The sequence below is a fragment of the Podarcis vaucheri genome, assembly GCF_965113315.1.
Source record: "Podarcis vaucheri genome assembly, chromosome: 9".
Lineage (NCBI taxonomy): Eukaryota > Metazoa > Chordata > Lepidosauria > Squamata > Lacertidae > Podarcis > Podarcis vaucheri.
Genome location: NC_138767.1, coordinates 77,872,456 through 77,895,564, shown reverse-complemented (window position 1 = coordinate 77,895,564; position 23,109 = coordinate 77,872,456). Strand labels below are relative to the sequence as shown.

The following is a 23,109-nucleotide window of genomic DNA, read 5'->3' as shown; positions in this document are numbered from 1 at the left end:
CTGCAAGCAACAGGGATTCAGGGGCATACTGGCTATCCTCTTTTGGTTTAAATCCCAAACCTCCTTGCAGCTGACCACACAACTGGTACTGCTTGGTGACCAGAGGCGTACTGAGGGGTCCCTTTCACAATGAGCTGTATTGGCAGCCGGGGGGTGGGGTGGGGCATTACCGTATTTTTCACTCTGTAAGATGCACCAGACCATAGGACGCACCTAGTTTCTGGAGGAGGAAAACAACGGGGGGGGGGATTTCTGAATCTCGGAAGCCAGAACAGCAAGAGGGATCGCTGCGCAGCAAAAGCAGCAATCCCTCTTGCTGTTCTGGCTTCTGGGATAGCTGCGCAGCCTGCATTCGCCCCATAAGACGCACACACATTTCCCCTTACTTTTTAGGACGGAAAAAGTGAGTCTTATAGAGCAAAAAATACGGTACTTTACTGCAATAGTGGCGCAAGTACTTGGTGTGTCTGGAAAGAGTGCAAGGTGGTGAGGAAGGGTGAAAAAATTCACACAACGATGTGCTGCGGTGTGAGAAGGGTGGGAAGCTTCCCCCGTGTTTGATTCTGTTGCGATAGCAGCGTCGCGCCGTCATACACTCCAGCGTCATACTGTCTCCAACGTCCTTGCCGCTTCTCCTACTGCTCAGCTCCAGCTGTTGTCGAAGCTCATGACCGTACACAGATAATGGGAGGCAGATTTCAGGGGCAATTTTTTCCGCCAACCCCTCTTCCTCTCTCCTTTGTTGGGGGCAGATAAACTGTTCACTCATAAATCCATTCTATCCTGTTTCTGCATTATTCTCAGGGTTTTTTTAAAAAAATAGACATGAAAAGCTGCATTTAAATACGCTTCCTCTCGAAATATGTATGATGAAATTGCATTTTGATTAGTCTCCCAACAATGTTAAGTACAACTGTTTGCACACGAGGTGATTTCTCCTCTCCGCCACTGCAGATAGTGAGGCAAAGAAAATCAAATGACTTTTGTGTCTTTCCTTGCACTTTAGACAAAGTGGTCTAAGGACCTTTGATCCCTCATTTTTTCAAAGATGCCATGTGCTTTGAGAAGAAGACTGCATCTGCCCCTGAGAGTGAAGCAACATAATGGTGTGCTGTCATTTCCAGGGTCCCTGAACAGAAAATAGTTGGCTGCCCTAAACTGAGCATCCCAATTCGAATAAACTGTCTAGAATCTAGAAAAAAAATTCACAAAGCAAGACCACATTTTATTTCATTAAGAAACACCCAGTTGTCTAGATGGCTCACCTCCTACACTGATTAAACTCTTCATAATTACATTACAATTTTTTATTTACCTGGAAGGAAGAGGCAATCCTAGGATATGTAATTTCTGTAAAATAGATAAATATTGTATTTTCAGGAGCACTGCAAAAGAAACTAAACATTGGCTTTCGATATCATTTTCTCCAATAAATTCATCATTCTCTCTTGCAGCTGCAGGCTCTGAACTTGGATGATGTTCTGCTGATCCAGAATCCTTCTTACTTCCCTGCACGTTTCTTCCATTGCCCTACTCAGTTTCTTTTGTTCCTCTAGCATTGCTTCCATTAACTTTAGTTTCTTCTTTTGAAAGCTACAACTCTGCATTTTCCTTTTCTTTATAGGCCTCTCTTCAGCTCTGAAAAGCAAACATTTCGGCATTAAATCTGCTTTTGTGATCTGCTATATCACATGGTTGGGTAATATCTAATGTTCACCTGGACTGGGCAAAAGCACATGCATTCACTTGAACTCAAGAAAAGCCTTCCCTGCAGTTGGGGACCCTGGCAAAGTGAGGGAACACTCCTGTAGTTTCTCAAATTTCTCTCAAACTCATTGGGTATTCCATGCTCCCCTACAACCCAGCTGGAAGCATTCTTTGATATACTCACCTAGCACTTGGCATTGTTTTCACAGGGAATACTGTTTGACAGCACATCCCACAAACCCAAGGTCCCAGGCCACCTCCTCCTATCTGAAAATAATGCTTTATATAACATAGCCAGAGGGCTGGCTATGTTAGGCAGTATAAGCAACATAGAGTCTTTGGCACCTTAAAGACTAGCAAGTATATTATGCCATATGTTTTAATAGACTACAGCCCACATCACTGTAGCTGTTATCTTCTGCTGTTAGTTGTATATGTACCTAGTGTGGAGAAAACAACGCAAGGAGTGATGAGAGAAAAGAAATGCAAAAAACCAAAAACAGTCTAATTGTATTGTTTAGAGTTTGGGGTGGGGTCAGTCTGGATGAAACCCTGGTTTGCCTTCCAGGCCTGCAATCCTATATCTATGAGAGCAGAATGTAAGGGGAAGCTTGACAAACTAGTTCCTTTGGCGAGGTGGGCTTTTCTCCTCCGCCCCACCCAAACTGGCTGCTACATAGGTGAACAACAGCCAGAGTTGTGTGTGAGAACTGGAAGCTGGAGAGACAGAGATGTGCATGATCTGTGCCGGATCTTAAGTTGTGACTAGTGGAGGAACAAGATCTGTTGGGGTGTTAATACTGCTAACCCATCTTATGCTCAGGTTGTATATATGTGTAAATGAAACCACATATCTTAAACACACCACCACTGACCTTCATTCTCAGGAAACTGAACCCTGGAAAAAGCACTGTGAACACCTGGAGTCTGTCACTGCATAGAGACTGTGGTGGAACATAGCAGTATCTTTTAATGAAAAACTTTGCATATTTAAAATAATTTATAATAGAAGAGTACTAGGGGTCTAAAAGGATCTAGGTGTCTTAGTAGACCATATGCTTAACATGAGTCAACAGTGCGATGCAACAGCAAAAAAGCTAATGCTATTCTAGGCTGCATCAACAGAAGTCTAGTGTCCAGGTCAAGGGAAATAAAAGTACCACTCTATTCTGCCTTGGTCAGACCAAACCTGGAGTCCTGTGTCCAGTTCTGGGCACCACAATTTAAGAAGGATATGTTGACCTGCTAGAACATGGGTAGGCTAACTAAGGCCCGGATCCGGCCCAATCGCCTTCTAAATCTGGCCCATATACGGTCTGGGAATCAGTGTGTTTTTACATGAGTAGAATGTGTCCTTTTATTTAAAATGCATCTCTGGGTTATTTGTGGGGTATAGGAATTTCTCTTCCCCCCCCTCAAAAAAAATATAGTCCGGCCCCCCACAACGTCTGAGGTACAGTGGACCAACCCCCTCCTGAAAAGGTTTGCTGACCCCTGTGCTAGAATATGTGCAGAGGAGGGTAACCAAGATGATCCAAGGTCTGGAAACCAACCCTTTTGAGGAATGGTTGAGGGAGCCTGGAGAAAGGGAGACTCAGAGGAGATATGATAGGCATCTTCAAATATCTCAAGGGCTGCCACATGGAAGATGGAGAAAGCTTGTTTTCTTCTGCTCTGGGGGTAGGATCTGAATCAATGGCTACAAGTTGCAAGAAATGAGATTCCGACTAAACATTAAGAAGAACTTTCTGACAGTAAGAGCTGTTCAACAGTGGAACGGACTGCCTTGGGAGGTGGTGAGATTTCTGTGTTGCAGGGGGCTGGGCTAGATAACCCTTGGGGTCTCTTCCAACTCTATAATTATATGGTTCTATGATTCTTAGGGTAGATGTAGATCAGCATGTCAATCATGTTTTTATTGACAAGCTGTTCATTTGAAACCTTCATCACATGATGACTGAAAATATTCCTTTGACCTCTGTCATTCCTTTCATTTCCAGTTTAAATAGACTGAAATGCTCTCAGAAATCCTAGAATGGAATTAGGTAGCAAGTGCCCTCTTTAAAAAACAAAAGATAATTGCCCCCTCCCTGCCCAAGTCTAGTTAGTGCTCAAATGCATACAGATGCTTTATGCTCCATTGACTTGCACACCAAAAGGTTTTATTGTCAATGAGCAATTGAAGGGTTAAAGTAAAATCATTACACACATGCATATTGTGAATAGATATTATTCATTTCCTTTGGAAACTAAAGGGTGACAACAATAATTATCTGAGCATGCACAAAGGTGAAGGAATTTGGTTGCTTAGTCAGGCGAACCATGACTAAGGTGCAAGTTAATATCAAGTAACTCATAATTAATCTTGGTTTGAATTATGATTATTTTTTTAAGGATAAAAGTCATGGTTTGTTATAAGTTTGAGAATTACGATTTCTGTCCAAATAAAAAAATTCCTTCCAGTAGCACCTTAAAGACCAACTAAGTTAGTTCTTGGTATGAGCTTTCATGTGCATGCACACTTCTTCAGATACACAGTGTGTGTGTATCTGAAGAAGTGTGCATGCACACAAAAGCTCATACCAAGAACTAACTTAGTTGGTCTTTAAGGTGCTACTGGAAGGAATTTTTTTTATTTTGCCTATGGCAGACCAACACGGCTACCTATCTGATTTCTGTCCAGTGAGTTCTATCTAGTGAAAGATAGAACTCAAAATAAATCACTTTACGAGTTTTGTCAGGGTCACTAGTCTTGACATTCATGGTCAAAATACCCCTTGAGTCTTGCTAGCTGGACTACCTTTTTAATTACTTACTACATTTACAGTATATGTTGTCTTTGTGTCAATGCACTCAAGGCAACTCACAGTTTAAAACAATGGCTTACAAGTAACTCCATGCAATACAAAAAGGAACAGACAGTGAGGGAAGAGAAAAATAAGCCTGTGGTGGTTTTAGGAGGGGAGGATCAGATGGAGGTTGGGTCCAATTGATGGGGGAGACCTCACTGTATCACTTCTCCCCTGATACAGCAAGAGTTGCTGATGGAGATGGTCTGGAATCCCACAAAACAGAGCCTATAATTTTTCACATTAAAAGACAGCAACCCTTTGAATACATCTGACTTAAACTATAACTACTACTAGACCCTTCTCGAAGCTACCAGCATGAGTTTGACCAAACTGCGGGAGGCAGTGGAAGACAGGAGGGCCTGGTGTGCTCTGGTCCATGGGGTCACGAAGAGTCGGACACGACTAAACGACTAAACAACAAGAAGACCCTTCACAGCTGAAGAAAACAGAGAGCCCCTCAAGCCCCCAAATTAAGTGGTCCTTAAAGAAATAGATTTTTGCAGCTTTATCCTATATCCCACATAGGGCCCAATATGTAAAATATCAAAGTAATATATAACTGTTACCTTAACTTATAAGAAAGTAAGCTGGAAGAGCTCTCAGAATGCTCATCTTCAAAAAATTCTTCTCTCCCTTCATATGTGAACTGGTTATAAGGCAAATAGAGTGGAGTAGACTTGGCAGATGGAGACTGTGATGCCTCAGTCTGGGATGTTGAAGGACCTGGCAGCTGACTGTCATGCATTTTCACATCATTGTGCTCTGACACTTTAGAGAGTATTCTATCAATGGTTTTAAAGTAAGGCCAATCAGGTGCAAGCGTTTCACTATCAGTCATACATTTTAATTTCCTGCAATGAAAGAAATAATCATGAAAACTCAGATAGTAATTTCATGCAGGTTTCAAAAATTCTACTATAAAAATATGTGTGTGTGTTCGGAGGGATGTAGGTTGAGCTGTTAATATGTGCACATGATAATCTGTTCATTAATTGTGCACATTTCTTGGTCAGTATACATAATCTCCAAAAGGTCCTAAGGAATGTGCATATCTCAAATGCATTTGGCACATCATCCAACTGGCCTTGGAGAATGTGCATATCTCAACTGATTAATTGACTTCCAACTGAATTCCCATTCAAGCAAACCAAATACTTATTTCCATTTCTGACTCCAAACTTTTGCAAGAGGCAACGATTTCTAGAAGTTGTCAGTTCTGCTGAAGAGGCCAGAAAAGAACACTTTGACAGAAAATGCTATTCAAGGACACAAGTGTCTGAAGAAGGGTCACTCCCATCATTTTCCAACCTGGGCCTTAAGGTCCATGGGAGATACCCTGCTGTAATTCTATCAACAACTATGGTTAATAGCATGACAACACGGAGCAGGACCTCCCCGCTTTCCGGTTGTTAAATGAAAAAATACAATTGTCCTCCACATTAGAAGCTTTTTGGTATTATGAAACACCTTCAGATGTTTGGGGCCAGCTGAACTAATGAATTCTCTTTTTACTGTTATACTGGTTGTTTTTTATGAGACGTACTGGTTTTATATTATGTTCCATAGTCTTTTAATATAATACTGTGTATTGTCCTGTGAACCTTCTGGTTGAAGGGTGGATTCTAAAAACAATAAATAAACAATTTAGCATAAATTTTCTAAGGCAGGATGGTGGACTAGCCCAAGTCCCCATGTCTTGATCAGTGGGCTGAAGTGTATTCATACACTTTATTATTCCTCTTTATTTAATTGAGAAATTTAGAGCACACCCTTATTTTAAAAATAAATCTCAGAGCAGGTCGCACTATAAACATCATAAACAATAAGACCAAACAGATCAACTTCTGTATAACACAATAAAAAGATTAGGACATCCATAAGGAAAGGCCACCTCTACCTAAGCAAAAGCCGGAGTGAATAGATGATCAGAAGAATCTTTATTTGCATCAGCCACTAGCTATAGCAATAAAATAAAATGTACTGAAGACAGAGGTTAATGCTTAGCTATACAAAATACATTTTGGAGGTTTCCATCAATAATCAAGTAATAGATCTTATTCTAATTGCCCCTGCTAATTTTTTTTTTTGCAGTTTTTGCTGTCACCTGATCATTTTGATCTGCTAGAAAAAAGGACACAGTAGCAAAGGTTGAGTGACCAGGCATGGACAATAGTAGAGGGGTAATAACCTCACTCCTCAAAACTTTAGAAAGAGTGCAAGCCAGAGGCACATGATCCACTGACTCAATACTGCCACCTCCACTGGGACATAATTGTTTTTCCAGCGGAATTTTTTGAAATCGACCCTCAAGTACAGCCAAAGGCAGTATATTCAATCTTGCAAAAGCGAAAGCACATCTGTATTTTTGGAATTATTAAATTTTGCAAATATTGTGCCCAAGTGCCAAAATGACTAGGTGGAAAATAATCATACCAAGGACAAAATTTCCTTATTGTGCCTAATTATTCTGTCACTCGATATCATATAAAGGTAAAGGTAAAGGTACCCCTGCCCGAACGGGCCAGTCTTGACAGACTCTGGGGTTTGTGCGCCCATCTCACATCTATTGGCTGGGGGCCAGCGCTGTCCGGGGACACTTCCGGGTCACGTGGCCAGCGTGACAACGCTGCTCTGGCGAGCCAGAGCCGCACACGGAACGCCGTTTACCTTCCCGCTGGTAAGCGGTACCTATTTATCTACTTGCCCCCGGGGGTGCTTTCGAACTGCTAGGTGGGCAGGCGCTGGGACCGAGCAGCGGGAGCGCACCCCGCCGCGGGGATTCGAACCGCCGACCTTTCGATCGGCAAGCCCTAGGCGTTGAGGCTTTAGCCCACAGCGCCACCCGCGTCCCTTCGATATCATATAGGTGCTGTCTAATTAAGTTATTTGCTTTACAGAAGCCCAGTGTTATCACCACTGTTGTGGTGATAAACCAGAAAAGTAAAGCTTTTGGTTGACAATTTTAGTCCAAGCGCTCTCATGGCAATCTTGCAATACTAAGGGTTGTATACCAGTGGGGTTTAAATTTAGATGAAGCCAATAATTAAATCCTACAGCAAATCTTTAATTCAACAGAGGGGAGATTAGCCTCCAAGTGCAATGAAGCATTTGGAACACAGGATGAAACAGAAAAAAATTGCCTTAGGAGCTTAGATTGAACAGCTTCTGTAGATCCAAGGTGAGCACCTGTTCAAATCTGAGCCCCAAAAATAACTGTGCTATGGGTTTAGCTTTAAACATCTCAAGTGCTGATGGTATGTGATTGCCACCTTTTGTATGGAAAAGCATGTCAGAATTTTGGCGCTTTGAAACACTTTTTCCTTTGCATATTTCTGATGTGCTCCCCATGACCCTGTTGGCTGAATAATAAGGCTGAGGTATTTAAAGACTAGGTGTATGTTTACCAGGCATAAAAAAGAACCAGTCTAATGTGAAAGCAATTCTTCCCCTACTTCAATTACAGATCCACATTTCATGGCTCCAAATTAGTTTTTTCTGGAGACACCCCATACTCATAATTATCTGCATTGTTCTCTGCCCAGTTATCTGCTTTTTCCATCGAGGAGGCTTTCAAGATTGTGTGTGAGATGAAGACATCCTGCATTAGCAAGAAATACACAGATCCAAACAAAACCAAAGCGATGATACTGAAGAATGACAGAATTAAGTGCTTGAAATAATAGTGAGGAAATATCCTTCATAGCCTATATCATTTATGTTAGGAACAGCATAATTTAGTCTTCTCAGAGAAGTCTTCATGAAGAAGTAAATCACTAATGACCAGGAAAAAAATGGCAATGGGATAAAGGCTGAAACTTTTGTTTGTTTGGGTGATATTCAATTAAGTTTTACTCAGAGAAGAGCCACTGAAATTAATGGACCTAACTTAGCCAAGGTGATTGGAATTTCAGTGGATCTACTCTGAGTAAAACTTAGTGAATCCCACTTTTTAAAACCACTATGGAAATAAAATTTAACTTTTACATTTTGATTTTGTGTATCCACCACTCATGCCAGTTACCAAGTTAATGCTTCCACTCACTAGAAAAATTGTCCCTGAAGACATTTATGTAAGTTACCCTTGACAGAGCTGGAGAAGAACTGAACACTCTTGCACAATTAGTGTTGCCAAGAATTATTTTCTCTGTTTTGGGCAGCTTCCTCTGTCTTTAGCAGCTGCATTACACACAAAACTTTAGCAGGTGAACCTCTACCCATCACTTACAATAGACTTCTGTGCACTTCTACTCAGAAAAGTCTCAGTGAGTTCAATGGGACTTACTTCCAAGTGAGAGAGTATTGGGATGTTTCCTTAGGCTGTAGTCCTACATATTAGCTAGTCAGTACAGTATGTCTGCTTACTAAGGAGTGCTTTGCATTGCAAGTTCCTGCCGCCAGGAAGCTGTTGAAGTTTCTGGAGCCATGCCCCCCCCCCCCCGAAAAAATCTCGTAAAAATCTGGTAAGCTTAGACATAGTTACACATCAAAAAAGGGAGATGGAGAATTAGGGGAGAAGAGAGACAGCAGAGGAGAAAGTAGGAAAACAAGCTGAAATATACTCAGAGTCGCAAAGTGATTTCATGCTCTTTATTCAGCTCATAGTGGTGAGGAGGAATGAATGAAAGTCCCCTCAAAGTATCTGCTTTATATACATTATTTACACAATGGGCTGCACATGATTGGCTAATTCTGGAATTCTACTGTAAGCCAATCAGGTTGTGGATTCACTTATATCTGGAGCATTATTGGGTGGTTCCTGCCAACCAATCATACTGCTGCATTGTTCTAGGACCAATCAGACTGCTGCATTCTGAATCCTATTGTTCTAGGACCAATCAGACTGCTGCATTTTGGATCCTATTGTTCTAGGAACAATCAGACTGCTGCAGTTTGGATCCTATTCAACTCAGTACATAACACAAGCTCAAAAGAGCGCAATAAAGAATAGTTTTGAATAAACAGGATAATTTTGGATCTAAAGATGTGAGGGTGAATGGAGCAACATATTTTACTCCTTGTAGATTTGCACCAAATCTGCAATGGTCATCAAATTATCAACAGCAAAATAGTTAAGGATTTTAACTACAAAATATTACATGATATGTTTCAGAGGATATGTGCCAAATTAGGGTGTAGAATCTGCATGGAAATCTATTGTATTGACTGTAGATGTATTTATCTAAACACTGGATTAAATATTTTGGTTATTAAACAGGCAATTTAGATAAATGAGGCTGGCCTATAGAACTTCACATCCTCATTTAGTAACACTGTAACATTCACACAGTCATCATTTGATGACTGCAGCATCAACAGATAACTTATCAAGTAGTAAAGGTAAAGGAACCCCTGACCGTTAGGTCCAGTCACGGATGACTCTGAGATTCCAGCGCTCATCTCGCTTTATTGGCCAAGGAAGCCGGCGTACAGCTTCCGGGTCATGTGGCCAGCATGACTAAGCTGCTTCTGGTACTATCAAGTAGTAGTACTGCTCTATTCTCCCTGAGTCAGATCACACCTAGAGTTGTGTGCCTAGTTATGTGTGCCACAATTCAAGAAGGGTATTGACAAGCTGGAACATATGCAGAGGAGGGCGACCAAGATAATCAAAGGTCTGGAAACCAAGCCTTATGAAGAACGGTTGATAAGAAGAGACTGAAAGGAGATATGTTAGCCAGCTTCAAATATCTAAAGGGCTGTCACATGGCGGATGCAGCAAGCTTGTTTTTTCCTGCTCTGAAGCGTAGGACCCATACCAATGGATTCAAGTTACAAGAAAGGAGATTCCAAGCAAACATCAGGAAGAACTTTCAGGTAGTTTGACAGTGTTCCACTGTTTGACAGTGGAACACACACCTTTGAGAGGTGGCGGACTCTCCTTCCTTGGAGATGTTTAATCAGAGGTTGCATGGTTTTTTTAGTTGCAATTCCTACATTGCATAGGATTGGACTACATGGCCCTGGAGTCCCCTACAATTCTCTGATTCTAGGATATGTGACGAAGCCATCAAAAAAACTAAAAAGACCAACAGTACTCTAAGCAATGGGGACCATTTTGCCTAGCAGATTGCTTCCCCCAGTACAGACCAAGCCCTTCTGATGAAATCCTAGTAGTCGTCTAAGGACCAGTGGATTGTCCCTTGGTGACAGCAGACGAGCAGACCTCTTTGGTGGCAGCACTGGCCCTTAGGAATGACCTCCCTCAGGTGGGTTGAGAGGCAGACACAGCAACCAGATTTAAGCACCTCTTAAAGTCATATATTTTTGCACAAGTTTTCCTAGACACTGATTCTCAGTTTTTATTTTTTTGTTTATGTACTGCTCCATTTTACCTACGTTATACGGCTCTGCTCTTTTTATTTAGCTTTTAAGAAGTCTTATTTGAATGCTGTTATTGTATTTTATTCCGTTTTTAAGCTAAATAAGTCCTATTTGAATGCTGTTATTGTATTCTTATATGAATTTTATTATTTTTCTGGTTATACTTTATGTAAACGGCTCAGGAATTTCTTTTTATACTGAGCAGTATATGAAATGTATGATTAAATAACATTTCAATAACTACAAGTAACTTGAATTCCCACACTCAGTTGTGAGTATTCAAGTCTTGAGTAATGAAGCAATGTTACATGCATGTGTGAACTATAAGAATCCTATGTGAATCCTAGGGTCCTAGGCTTTACACCTGCCATTTCATATATAGTTGATGCTTTTCAAAGTACCAAGTGCAATAAATAAATAAATAAATAAATAAATAAAAGTATATACACATTCCAGTTTCTTTCCATTCAAAATATAGCATTTCTCTCTCTTGGATTCTCTTTTTATTATTGTGGTATTTTGTTTGCTAATACTCTACTTGACCTGCTGAATGAAAACAAGATTAATCTCTTGAGGCTTGTAAAAAAGCTTTCAAAATAAATTATAAATAACATTGCTCATGTGCCAATCGGTGGCTAAAGGGGAGAGAGGAGCAAAAGTGCAGTACTTAAGTTGTGTCTCTGCTATGAATGAATTATTCAAATAGAACAGAAAACTGGTAAAATATTCAAATGCAACTTTCTGAAGCAATTTGAGTGAGTTCTCTCTCTCCAATTACGACATCAAAGAATCCACACTGAAAAGCATAGCAAGGATCTAGATAGTGAACTCCTGCACCCAGTGATGTTTTTGATGTTTAAAAAAATATAAATCACATTTTATGAAGTTTGGAAATTAGATATATAAGGATGCTTTATACAGAGCTTTTGAAGGGGTGAAAAATGAGGTGCCAGGACAAAGTGGCTGCCAAGGGCAGCAACAAAAGAGGTGATGATACTCCACTCCAGTGAGTTCCATCCCTAAAAAAAGGACCTCTTGAGGGGAGTGACACCTCTTTCCCTTTCCCACCTCCTGTGCTGTACAACCTATCGCTAGAGGGCTCAGATATGGGGCTGGTTGTCAGTTTTGAACCTGAGAATTTTATTGCTCCATAGCAGGATAAAGGATAATAATAATAATAATAATAATAATAATAATAATAATAATAATAATAATTTATTGTCATTGCCCCCTTCGGGGACAACAAAATTACTTGACTGCTCCATAAAAACACTAATTAAACAATACAGTATAATACAGCAAGGGAGATTCGATGACTTTCAAAGTCCGGGCTTCCCATTCAGGGCCGAGATCACTCTGGAGAAGAAGCTGTTCTTAAGACGGCTCGTTCTTGTCTTCATCGTCCTGTATCTCCGTCCCGACGGCAAGAGCTCGAAGAGACAGTGACCAGGATGCGATGGATCTTTTACTATGTCCAGTGCCTTCCTATGGCACCTTGTGGCATAAATCTGCTCTAAGGTGGAGAGTGGGCAGCCAACAATGCTCTCTGCTGCCTTAACAACCCCATCCTGTCCTGGGCAGTACAGCTTCCGTACCACACACATAAGCCATAAGTGAGCACGCTCTCAATGGCACAGTGATAGAAGGCAAGCAGCAGTTTCTGCGGAAGATGGTTTTTCCTTAGTAACATTATCAGAAGGTGGCGAAAGGGAAATAAAGATGTCCTTCCTTCTTTCCTTCCTTCTCAGTATCCTTGCAAATAGAGCAGAGAGTAGAAATGTGAAGAGTGGGGGACAAGAAATAAGATTGGGGTCAAATGGTTCCTGGTTTTCTTTTTCCCTCTGATGGTTTTATTTCTTTTTCCCAGTGGAAAAAGTTGGAAAGTTGGAAATCTGGAGGGATTTGTAATCTTATTTTATCTTTTAGAATAATAGATGAAAGGTGTTTTTTTTTTTTTAAAAAAAGAACAAAATTGTTTTAGATACCTTTTACTTCTACAAAACGGGTTCTAATAACAAGGGCTTCTAGTAACATTGTAAAATAATATATAGTACTAGGTACTTTAAATACCCATATACTATAGATTGCTCCTCCATAAACAACAACGTATATGTCAGTTTCACATGTGATCATTCTATCCATTTTCTCAATTAACGTGTAATTTCTTCCCCCAAAGTTCCAAACAAAATTCTTACTGATGAAAGCACTGATGGGGTATTTAATAAGATATTATCTTTTTTAAAAAAACAATCCAAGTCATCACTCCAAGCAGCTAGAGAGCTGCTGCCTCTGTTTGCACTACACACATTCAAAATAGGGCCGCAAATTCCTCTGGAACAAAGAGATGCAAGGATGTTGCTGTTCCTCCCAGGGATAAAGTAAGGAGAAAACATGGCTGCCTCCATTTGCAGCCTCTAACAACTTACTTGTAAATATATACATTTGTAAAATTTAATTAAAAGTAACCTCCAGACCACCTTGTCAAATGTGTTCAAGGGCGGATTCTGGAAGATAAATATATTCCTATATACACGTTAATCCCGAAGGTGTGGGTTAGGTGGGCTGCACTGGAATGTGTACTGAGAAAATTCCTCAAGCTTCCTTAATGTGCTTGCCACTCCATCTCTAACCCTAGATATACCATATTTTTCCGTGTATAAGACTAGGTTTTTCCCCTTAAAAAGAATGTAAAAAATTAGGGGGAGATACATCTCTCCCCCATTTTCTTAAATCTAAGTCCCCCAAAATAGGGGGCATCTTATACATGGGGGCATCTTATAGATGGAAAAATACGGTATTTGCTGCTGTGCTATACTAGGGCTTATATATCACTCCCCATTTACCCAGGGGTTGCGTTACTAGGCACCACATGTGTCAGTTGGACGTGCATAAGTCCGCCCTGCCCCCTTGCCGTGCCAAAATGGTGTGCGCATCAGTGGTCGCACATGTGCCCATCGCATGCAAATGGGGATTTGCCTGTTCAGTATACCACTTTTTGACCAAAAGGTCTCCAAAGCAGTGGAAAACATATCAACATGAAAGGAAAATGCCATAGACAAATCAAAATAATACAAAATACCCATAAGTCACACTGGATATGTGTTAGGAACTCCAGCTACCCCTGCAGCAAGAAACAAAAAAGCACCAATCCAGACACCCCTCTCTCTAGCACACCTTGGGTGTCTCTCCTGCCTCTCACACAGGTTCCACTAACAGAAACCACTTCTGTTTCGTACTGCAGCCAACCAGCCAACAAAATACTCATTAACTCCACGTTACAATAACCAGAGCCTAGAGAGAAAAGAACCACAAGCCCAGCATGGAAGGTTGGGTGATGGGCAAGATCCACAAGAACAGGCTCACATGCTGGAGTGTGGAGCAACTCTTCTCCCTCTCCTAACATCTCCACCAGCTGATAATTAACATTCCATACAACTCAACACTTTTACACAAGGGCCTAGGTTTTATTTCATTTTTAAGTTGGCAAAATAAAACTCAAAAGGGGCATGGCACCCTCTGGGGTCATGCTGTCAAGGTTGCTCCACCGCATCATGTCAGCTGGCTGCTTTACAACCTCGGCCCTCCAGATGCTTTGAGACCACAATTCCCAGCATCCCTGGCCACTGGTCCTGCTAGCTAGGGATCATGGGAGTTGTAGGCCAAAAACATCTGGAGGGCCGAGGTTGAGGAAGCCTGTTTTACAGCTGAGTAGGTCCAATCCTGAAGAGCGTCACAGCTACCCAGAACACCCTCACTGCCTCGCCAAGGAGCTGGTCTTTGCCGCAGGTGCTTCTCAACTAGGCAAGCAAGGTTACTGGGTGGTGGAAGGTACCGTATTTTTTGCACCATAACACTCACTTTTTTCCTCCTAGAAAGTAAGGGGAAATGTCTGTGCGTGTTATGGAGCAAATGCCTGCGGGTGGCGGGGGGGGGGATCTGCTGCAGTCGTGAGCAGAGGATCCATGGTTCCCCTTCCTTCCCTCCTCTGTGGTCACAAAGCATGGATCCACATGCATCCTCAGGATTTTTGCATTGGGCCACTCCAAACCCACTGTCAGATCACATGTCTGTGGCCACAGCATGAACCACCAAAATCATATATCCACTATTTCGTTTAGAATTTTTTTTTCTTGTTTTCCTCCTCTAAAAACTATGTGCGTGTTATGGTCTGGTGCGTGTTATAGAGCGAAAAATACGGGTAATTTGTAATTATTTTGCTTGAATAAACTGAGGCACTTATATGTTTAAATTTAATAAGTAGAGCAAAACAATGCCCTTTTCAATTACAGGGTCAAAGTGACCACAACTGAAAACCTGGTGATGATTCTTCCCCCGTCTCTCACAGTCCTCCTAAAACAAAACTTGAAATAACAGTGGATCCTCATTATTATTATTATTATTATTATTATTATTATTATTAATTATTAGAATTATATACCAAATCCTTCCCAGCCGCTCCGCAATTCATGCTACCTGTTCAAGAAGAGAGTCTGAGGGCGGGAGGTGGCCGCTCTGATGTGGAACTCTACTCTCACTTTCTCTATCCACAATGAACCACAACAGAAAATCAAAGTGCAGCAGAATTCTTACACAGGTATATGTTGCACGTAGGCTTATTGCAGGATCTACAGCATATTTCTAATACCTAGTTTTCTCTGGTTTATCTATAAAAAAGTTGAACTATGTAAATCTTAAGCACTTAGCTCAAGTATTAATTGAGAGCGTGAGATGACTCCTCACCCAAGCAAGGACCTTTCCTCGTGTGACGCTGCCTAACCAGTAAGAGGGAAGATTTATTGCCTGATACTCACCACTTGACTCCTCTTGCATCACTGTTTGGTTCTTCAAGTATATGCATGCATCTGGTTGTAAAATTAAACGTTACAAATGCTAACAAGTGTTACAAATGTCCTGTTTATCACTTTTAAAAATTCCATGCATACTTGATAGTGCTTTTTGGCGATATTTGTGAACATGGAAAAGAGGAAGCACTAAAAGTGGTATTTGCCATAAGTATCTCTCGGGAAGAGGCCCATCTAGATCACTCCATTTTGTAAACAGCATGATGAATAATAATTGATATTTCCACCTTCTCTTGTGAACCAGAACCGTCTCAGCCACAGCTGAATGCAATAAGGCGGTGGAGGAAGAAACTGCAATTCCCCTAGTAATCTCTACTTTTGGACTATAGCAGGCTTTGTAGAATCTTAGCTACTGGACTGAAGCAGAGCTCTTCAGAACATTTCAGCTTTCTTGGAAATTAATTAAGGTATTGCTGTATGTGTCGAGATTATCATTCATATACACAGAGCCATAATATTTAAACTTGAATGTTCAGTCTGCAAATATTTTAGATGCTTTTGTTTTTAGCATAGTTTAAGTTTATGAGCAAAATAAATAGAGTGATTTAAACACACTATGATGTTCTCAATTCCAGTTATATTCTGGGTCCCGTCCCAGTAGTTAAGGTACTGTGAGTATGTCATGGTCAGAGGGGAGTGTCAAAGGTCCCAGTATTTACTTTCAAAATATTTTAGTATATTTCTTTAATATATGGATTATATGTGTGTGAGAGATCGTGTTTGTTGATATATTTCTATGCATACACATTCATGTGTTGTGTGAGAGAAAGACATGGAGCATTTTCAGCTCTTTTTCCTTTATGCTTTGGGGGCCATCTCAAATTATGAGCCAAAGGTGGGCCTTCAGACTAAAAACTTCAGCCCACGTTTTCTGGATTTCTCACTCTCTTGTCAGACTAAGGGCACAAACTATCTGTTTCAGAGTGTACCTCTGTAAATGATACTGGTGCCATCCTGCAAGGTGATATGTAAGTGAAAACATATCATTTTGGGAATATTCACCATTTCATGCAAAACACATATAATAACTTAAGAGGTCACCATCTTAAGATGATCTAACCAAAAGTGAAAATGAAGACACAAATTTATAAATGCTAATAGGGAGTTGTAGATTGCACAGCATATGGTTTAAATATAAAAATGATGTTTTAACCTAACCCACCCAGGCCCCAAAAGCCCAAAACAAGCAGACTTAACATGGATGCCTGTGACTTTTTTTAAATCGCTATTTTTCTGCACTGAAAAGAGCTTAAATAAAGGAATCATGTATTTCAGATTGATGAATTATAGCTAACCTCCAACAGATCCATATTGGAGATTACATGTTGTCGCAAATTAGAACATAGCTAAAAGCAGATTTGGTAGTTCGTGTCACATAGAAACAGGAAAATGCTTTTCAACACCATGCAAATATTTTTCTGTCCCCAGGCTGCAAATATTTCATTTTCCTAAGCCAACTTCCTCTCCTGATGGGCTCTAACTACTTCATTATCTCATTTCAGATACCTCAGTTTCCTCCCCCAGCTGGAACAGTGTTTACAGTGTGCACTGATTTCTGTCTGCAAATGTAATTGTTCCTTTGCTAATGCTAGCTACAATTATAGCAACGTGTGTCACTCAGTGGTGAGGCATGCAGTTATTTTAGTCCTCCGGAGGGTAACTTCCTCAGTCTGCGATGGCAAAATTTAGAGATTTTTTTTAACAATAATAATTTTATTTAAATTGTATTTAGTTTTTGCATTTGAGAAGACCAGCTCAAAATTGATCTAAGCTGTGCCAGTTTAAAGTGCAAGTGAAAGCTAAAATAAAAACATAAACAACAATAATTCATACTATCTTTTGCATCCCCTTGTTTCATAAAAACAGTAATTAACAAAAACCATCACCAAAGTTATGCTACCATTTGAAAGCACTAAGGAGAAAAATTAGGAATGTTAAGAGTGATTTTTAAGAGCCCTATGAGCAACCTTTAATCTTTCATCTGTGGTTTCTCTTTACAATATATTTTCAGAAAGGCAAAGAGCCTGATTAATATCTAGAAATCTCTCAAATAAAAGGAATTAACTGAAGCTTACCTGTACTGGAATGTCATGTTTGTAATTTTTATCTTTATTTCTTCTCCATGTCGAATTTCTCCAGTCATTTCAAAGAGTTTGTTAGCCATTTTCTCATAAACTTTGGCATTCCTTTTAGTTTGTTTCAATTCATCAAAAAATTCTTCCCAAACCAGCATTAAGCCCCTCATTTCTGCATCAGTCCAGTTCCTAGCCCTCCTGTGCTTCTCAGTCTGAGAAGAAACAATATAACTGGGAATTTCTGCAGCAGCCATTCCTGATTGACCTAAAAGGGTTTTAAAAGAGAACACTTAATATAGATTTCAGTTTTTAGTTTAGGATTTTGCAGTGCCAGGCATGCATATGAAGCTACAGGATTTGAATGACAACAGAACACATGAAACCTCTTTGCAACAGCTTGAAGCTTGAGTGCACAAAATGGGGCCTACATCTGACAGGCAGGAATTTAGTTAAAAGCTTTTAAACAGAGAAACGTCATTTTGATGTCACGTTTCCATAGCAACAGAGCAACTGCATAAGCTACAACAACAAAAACCTTTTAACTGAAAGCCAAAGAATCAGGACAAAGTTGACAGGCCATCAATATTAAAGCTTTTAAACACTTTAGGTTTAACAAAAACAACAACAACAAAAAGATCTATGCAGCCTTTGAGAAGCTACTTTTAAGTTTTTACTTGTTTTTAGATTTTTTCCCCTTACCTTTTAGGCAATCTGCTGCAAGCAGGGGGTCATGGCTGTCTGAATGAGCTTTTAAGTTGTGCCTTGACAGATTCACTAGGATGAGGGAAAGACATGTGTACACAAAAAAGACCCCTTTACAACAATTGTGTCTAAAAAGTCTCACACCTTTGTGGAAGCACAGTTAGCATCTGAAGTATAGAACAGCAGCACTGAAAGCAGTTAAGCAGCTAAAATGGTGCCAGATTCCTATTTCAGGAACATGCACACAGATTTTGTGTTTACATATGTGTGTGCAAGGGAGAGAGAGCCAGAGGCCGATTTGGGCTCCAAAATGCTTGTCTGCTGCTAAGCAAACCCATCCAGCGGCCCTGTCAGCATGAATTTGCCTTTTGTAGGTTCAAATTACCACATATGTATTTGCAATCCGAACAATTTCAATGCTGTTTGGAGTCTTTTATTCAGCCGTGTGCTGCAGCCTCAGGACTGCAGCGGAGGCATTTTAAATCTGCCTTATGGTGAACCCATAAAGATTATTTACTGTGCAAAAGCAACTGGGAATGGGGAGAACGGCATGAGGATTAAAAACTCTAAATAAATTGCTGTTTTTATGTCGTAGTTTTCTTCATACAGGAGGCTAGATCTTGCTCCCTGTTATATTAGCAACACAGCATCTCATTTCCCAAAGCACCATTCCAGAGTCTGCGCTGTGGCAAACATGATGGACTCAGCTCTGGCGTTAAGGTCCAGGCACTTTATCCAGTGAAGCAATGCTGACGGCTAATGCACAGCGCATTAATTCTCTGTATTCGAAAGGAAACTACTGTTCACATTTTAAAAGATAGCAGTGGGAAGAAAAAATGTGTGTGTGTGTGTTCATTTTTAAGACAGCAATACAGACCTCGCTGCTGGGCGTTTCCTAGAGATTAATGGCAAGCAGAAAATAATGTACTCCATAGGCTGTTGATCCCCAGGAAAGGTTCTCACGTGCTTTAGTCCACACTTAAGTATCCTATACACTAATTACACGCTCAATCTGAACAAGCCGAAAAGCACAGGATCCTGAAGGAAGGGGAGGTCGCAAAATGCCTTTTTCAAAGCATAGACCTCCTGTCCTGTTGTATTCCTTGTTAATGGCTTTTCCCCCTTCACTGCAGCGCTTTAATGTAAGGAAGTCAGAATTAGGATTCCCTAGAGAAAAAGGTTTAAATGCTGTTCGAATAAAGAACACAATGAACTTTATTGATGAGTCACAGGTTCCTATCTGGCACTCAAAAGGCACCTTTGCAGCAGCTACTGTCAGTGGTCCTGTGCAGAACAACCCTTTCAAGGCTGGCAAAGTGCACTGTATGCTGGTGTGTGTGTGTGTGTGTGTGTGTGTGTGTGTGTGCATATCATGGAGACCCAGTTGGGAGACATCATGTGACCAGGTGACAGATGGCAGCCAAGAGGAGGATTAACTAGAAGCAGGGTCTCCTTTTCATTCTGTGTGTGCATTTCAGACTTTCCAAGCATTGCCTCGGGAAGCACCAATGTTAACATCCAAATTTAACTGTGGCTGGCTTGGAGAAAAGATTGGGAGGTTTTTTCCAGGCCACTGTTGTGTAGATCTATCCAAATAAGGCATGGCTTGGGAAGGATTTGTACCCGCATCTTCTTGCAATTTAGCCAAAGGTATGTGAATGCCAGCATGTGTCTGACCCACAAATGTAAATATGCATTCCTCCCAAACTGCATGGGTTTGGATTCCTCCAGAATTGCTGTTATGTACTGAGTTGAATAGGATCCAAACTGCAGCAGTCTGATTGGTCCTAGAACAATAGGATCCAAATTGCAGCAGTCTGATTAGTCCTAGAACAATAGGATTCAGAATGCAGCAGTCTGATTGGTCCTAGAACAATGCAGCAGTATGATTGGTTGGCAGGAACCACCCAATCATGCTCCAGATAGAAGTGAATCCACAACCTGATTGGCTTACAGTAGAATTCCGGAATTAGCCAATCATGTGCAGCCCATTGTGTAAATAATGTATATAAAGCAGATACTGTGAGGGGACTTTCATTCATTCCTCCTCACCACTATGAGCTGAATAAAGAGCATGAAATCACTTTGCGACTCTGAGTATATTTCAATTGCAAAGTGGCTTACAGAAGAATATCTACGTATAGGCAGGACTTCTCAAAGTGTGGGCTGCAGACCACCAGTGGCCCATGAGCTTCATTCTACAAGACCGCCTCTCCTGGTATGCCCCGCGGAGGACCTTAAGGTCCACAAATGACAACACTTTGGAGGTCCCAGGTCTCAAGGTGGTTAGATTGGTCTCAACTAGGGCCAGGGCCTTTTCAGTACTGGCCCCGACTTGGTGGAACGCTCTGTCACAAGAGACCAGGGCCCTGTGGGACTTGACATCTTTCCGTAGGGCTTGCAAGACAGAGCTGTTCCTCCTGGCCTTTGGTTTGGACTCAGTCTGATGTTTCCCTCCCCTTACCGTTTTGATCTATGGGCTACTAATAAAATGAGGCTGCATTTTAAATTGCATTTTAACCTGTATTTTAAATTGGTTCCCCCCCCCCTATTATGCTTTTATTGCAATTTTACTGGTGTTTGCTACCCTGAGCCCGGCTCTGGCTGGGGAGGGCGGAGTATAAATTATTATTATTATTATTATTCTGATGGTCCATGATGGTGATTCTGCAGAGTGGTATAGCTACACATGAGAGAAGAGCAGTGTGTGTGTGTGTGTGTGTGTGTGTGTGTGTGTGTGTGTAGAGCAGCTGGCGCAATTGCCGTGTGTTGGGGAAGAATTGTGGTTACAGCAGCTGCTCCGTTCTTATCCTGTGGGCCACCCAGCAGGTGAGCAGAACAAACTGGAAGTGGAACCTGGTGGCAAGATGGTGGAAGCTCCCAAGTGAGGGAAAGGAGCACTTGAAAGGAGCAGAGAGTCAAAACATGTGGAAGAAGGAAGCCGTGAGAAAGACAGGAAGGAACTAAGAGCAAGTGCATGGAAAAGAAATGCCTTGGAATATTTCCTCATTTATTTCAGATAAACCATATGACTTTTTGCTGATTGGAGGACATGCTGATTTTTGCACGGCTAAAATCCGGTTTTCTACTAACTGGCAATAACAAAGTAAAGTTGCTGAACGCTACATTCAAAGGCCTAGTTTGCACATTACATTAAATAGAGCTGAAAACAAACTGTAGTGTGAATGAGTTCTCACTCCACTCCTTTCTTGCTGGTTCTGCACTGCCAGGAAGCAAATGACATCTGAACCCGCATTTGTGGTTTCCCCCAAGCAAACCACAAGACCAGATTCAGACATCAAAACCCAGACTTGAGTCCTGGTGGTGTGGCAGGAGTGAGCTGTGTAGCAGCACTGTGAACAATGTGCATTCACGTGAAACCACCACTTGTTTTCAACTATGGTTTATATGACAGTGCTGGTCCACTTGTTTATGAGTTATTGAGAGGAGTAAGGAATATGATGGTTGAAATGGTTCCTACTCAGTGAAATATCTACACAAACAAATCACAGATAAATCGGAATTGTGAAAAGTAGGAGAGGTTTGGAATAAATATTTAGAGAGACCAATTATTTTCTTGCTATGTTTATATACTGCCTTGTGCCAATGAATCCAATCTACAATCCAAGCTTCCCTGATTACAACAGGGAAAAGAGGATATGAAAACTTTAAACTAAATCCTGACAGGGAGAGAGACAATACTACTGACAACAGGGAAACACCTGGTAATGGGGATAATAGCTTCACTGATGCACCAGAAACTGAGATGGTACTCCAAAAAACCTACTAAAGAGCAAGAGACTACAAGAAGGAAGCCACCGGAGGGAATGATTAATGGTTTCAGTTGTCTCTATACTAATATTCACATTAAAAATCACCATTATAGTAAAGTCAAAAGAAAGAACAAATAAGGCAATTATACAATCAAAACAAATCACTTTAAAACAAAGCACACAATAGTTAATTAGGACAGAGAGCAAATAAGAAAGGTTTCTCAGAGCCCAGTGTGCAATGTAGAAGTCCACATATTTGAAAGATCCGGGAAAAATAAAAAGTTATTTGCCTGACACTGAAAAAACAGGCGAGCCCTTCTGGAGATAGCATTTCACAATCTGAAATGCCCCTTTCTCTCACAGCCACCTGCTGTATCTCAGTTGGCGGTGGGGGACGTTTGGGCAAGAGCCTGGCACGGTGGTCTCAAGGCTATTTATCCAGTTATAACCCAGCATTTTTGCATTATTTTCAAATCTGCTCTATTTGTTAATGGCCCGTGTGGGATCTGTACATGTATGAGAGAGTGAAAGATACAATGCCAAATTAAATCCATGACTAAATGTAGGTTTTGAATCTTGGTCCGATTCCTTTAATCAGGCACTGCCACCTCACTCTCAGGCCCCCAGTGCAGCCATTTTGTGACTTGTGCCCTTGACATTTTCACCAAGTTCCCCGTGTGCCCTTGTGGGCCAAGGCAGTAGTCAAGCACCATGTGAAAACAAATGAAGCAGGCAGACAGACAGACACACAGGACAGAGTTGCTGGAGAATGAGGAGGAACGGGAACTTGAAATCATAAGGAGAGTATTGCAGAGGA

The 23,109-nt window shown here is 41.0% G+C and overlaps 1 protein-coding gene across 10 annotated transcripts in view; it reads right to left on the bottom strand.

The window, feature by feature from the left end:
* Positions 1 to 1,204: 1,204 nt before the first annotated feature.
* MSANTD1 (Myb/SANT DNA binding domain containing 1) overlaps positions 1,205 to 23,109 on the bottom strand; it is a 32,304-nt gene continuing 10,399 nt past the window's right edge. For 5 of the 10 annotated variants that reach the window (XM_082238605.1, XM_082238604.1, XM_082238603.1 and 2 more), the window contains 4 exons: positions 17,818 to 18,082; positions 15,692 to 15,742; positions 5,126 to 5,410; positions 1,205 to 1,638 (listed from right to left, as the gene is read on the bottom strand). In XM_082238605.1, coding sequence (XP_082094731.1) covers positions 1,398 to 1,638; positions 5,126 to 5,410; positions 15,692 to 15,742; positions 17,818 to 18,071 — 831 coding nt within the window. In that variant the 5' untranslated portion in view covers positions 18,072 to 18,082 and the 3' untranslated portion in view covers positions 1,205 to 1,397. Of the gene's footprint in view, positions 1,639 to 5,125; positions 5,411 to 15,691; positions 15,743 to 17,817; positions 18,083 to 18,200; positions 18,282 to 18,516; positions 19,108 to 19,396; positions 19,752 to 19,777; positions 19,799 to 23,109 lie in introns of those variants that run through there. The other 5 variants (XM_082238610.1, XM_082238609.1, XM_082238608.1 and 2 more) reach the window with 5 other exon arrangements.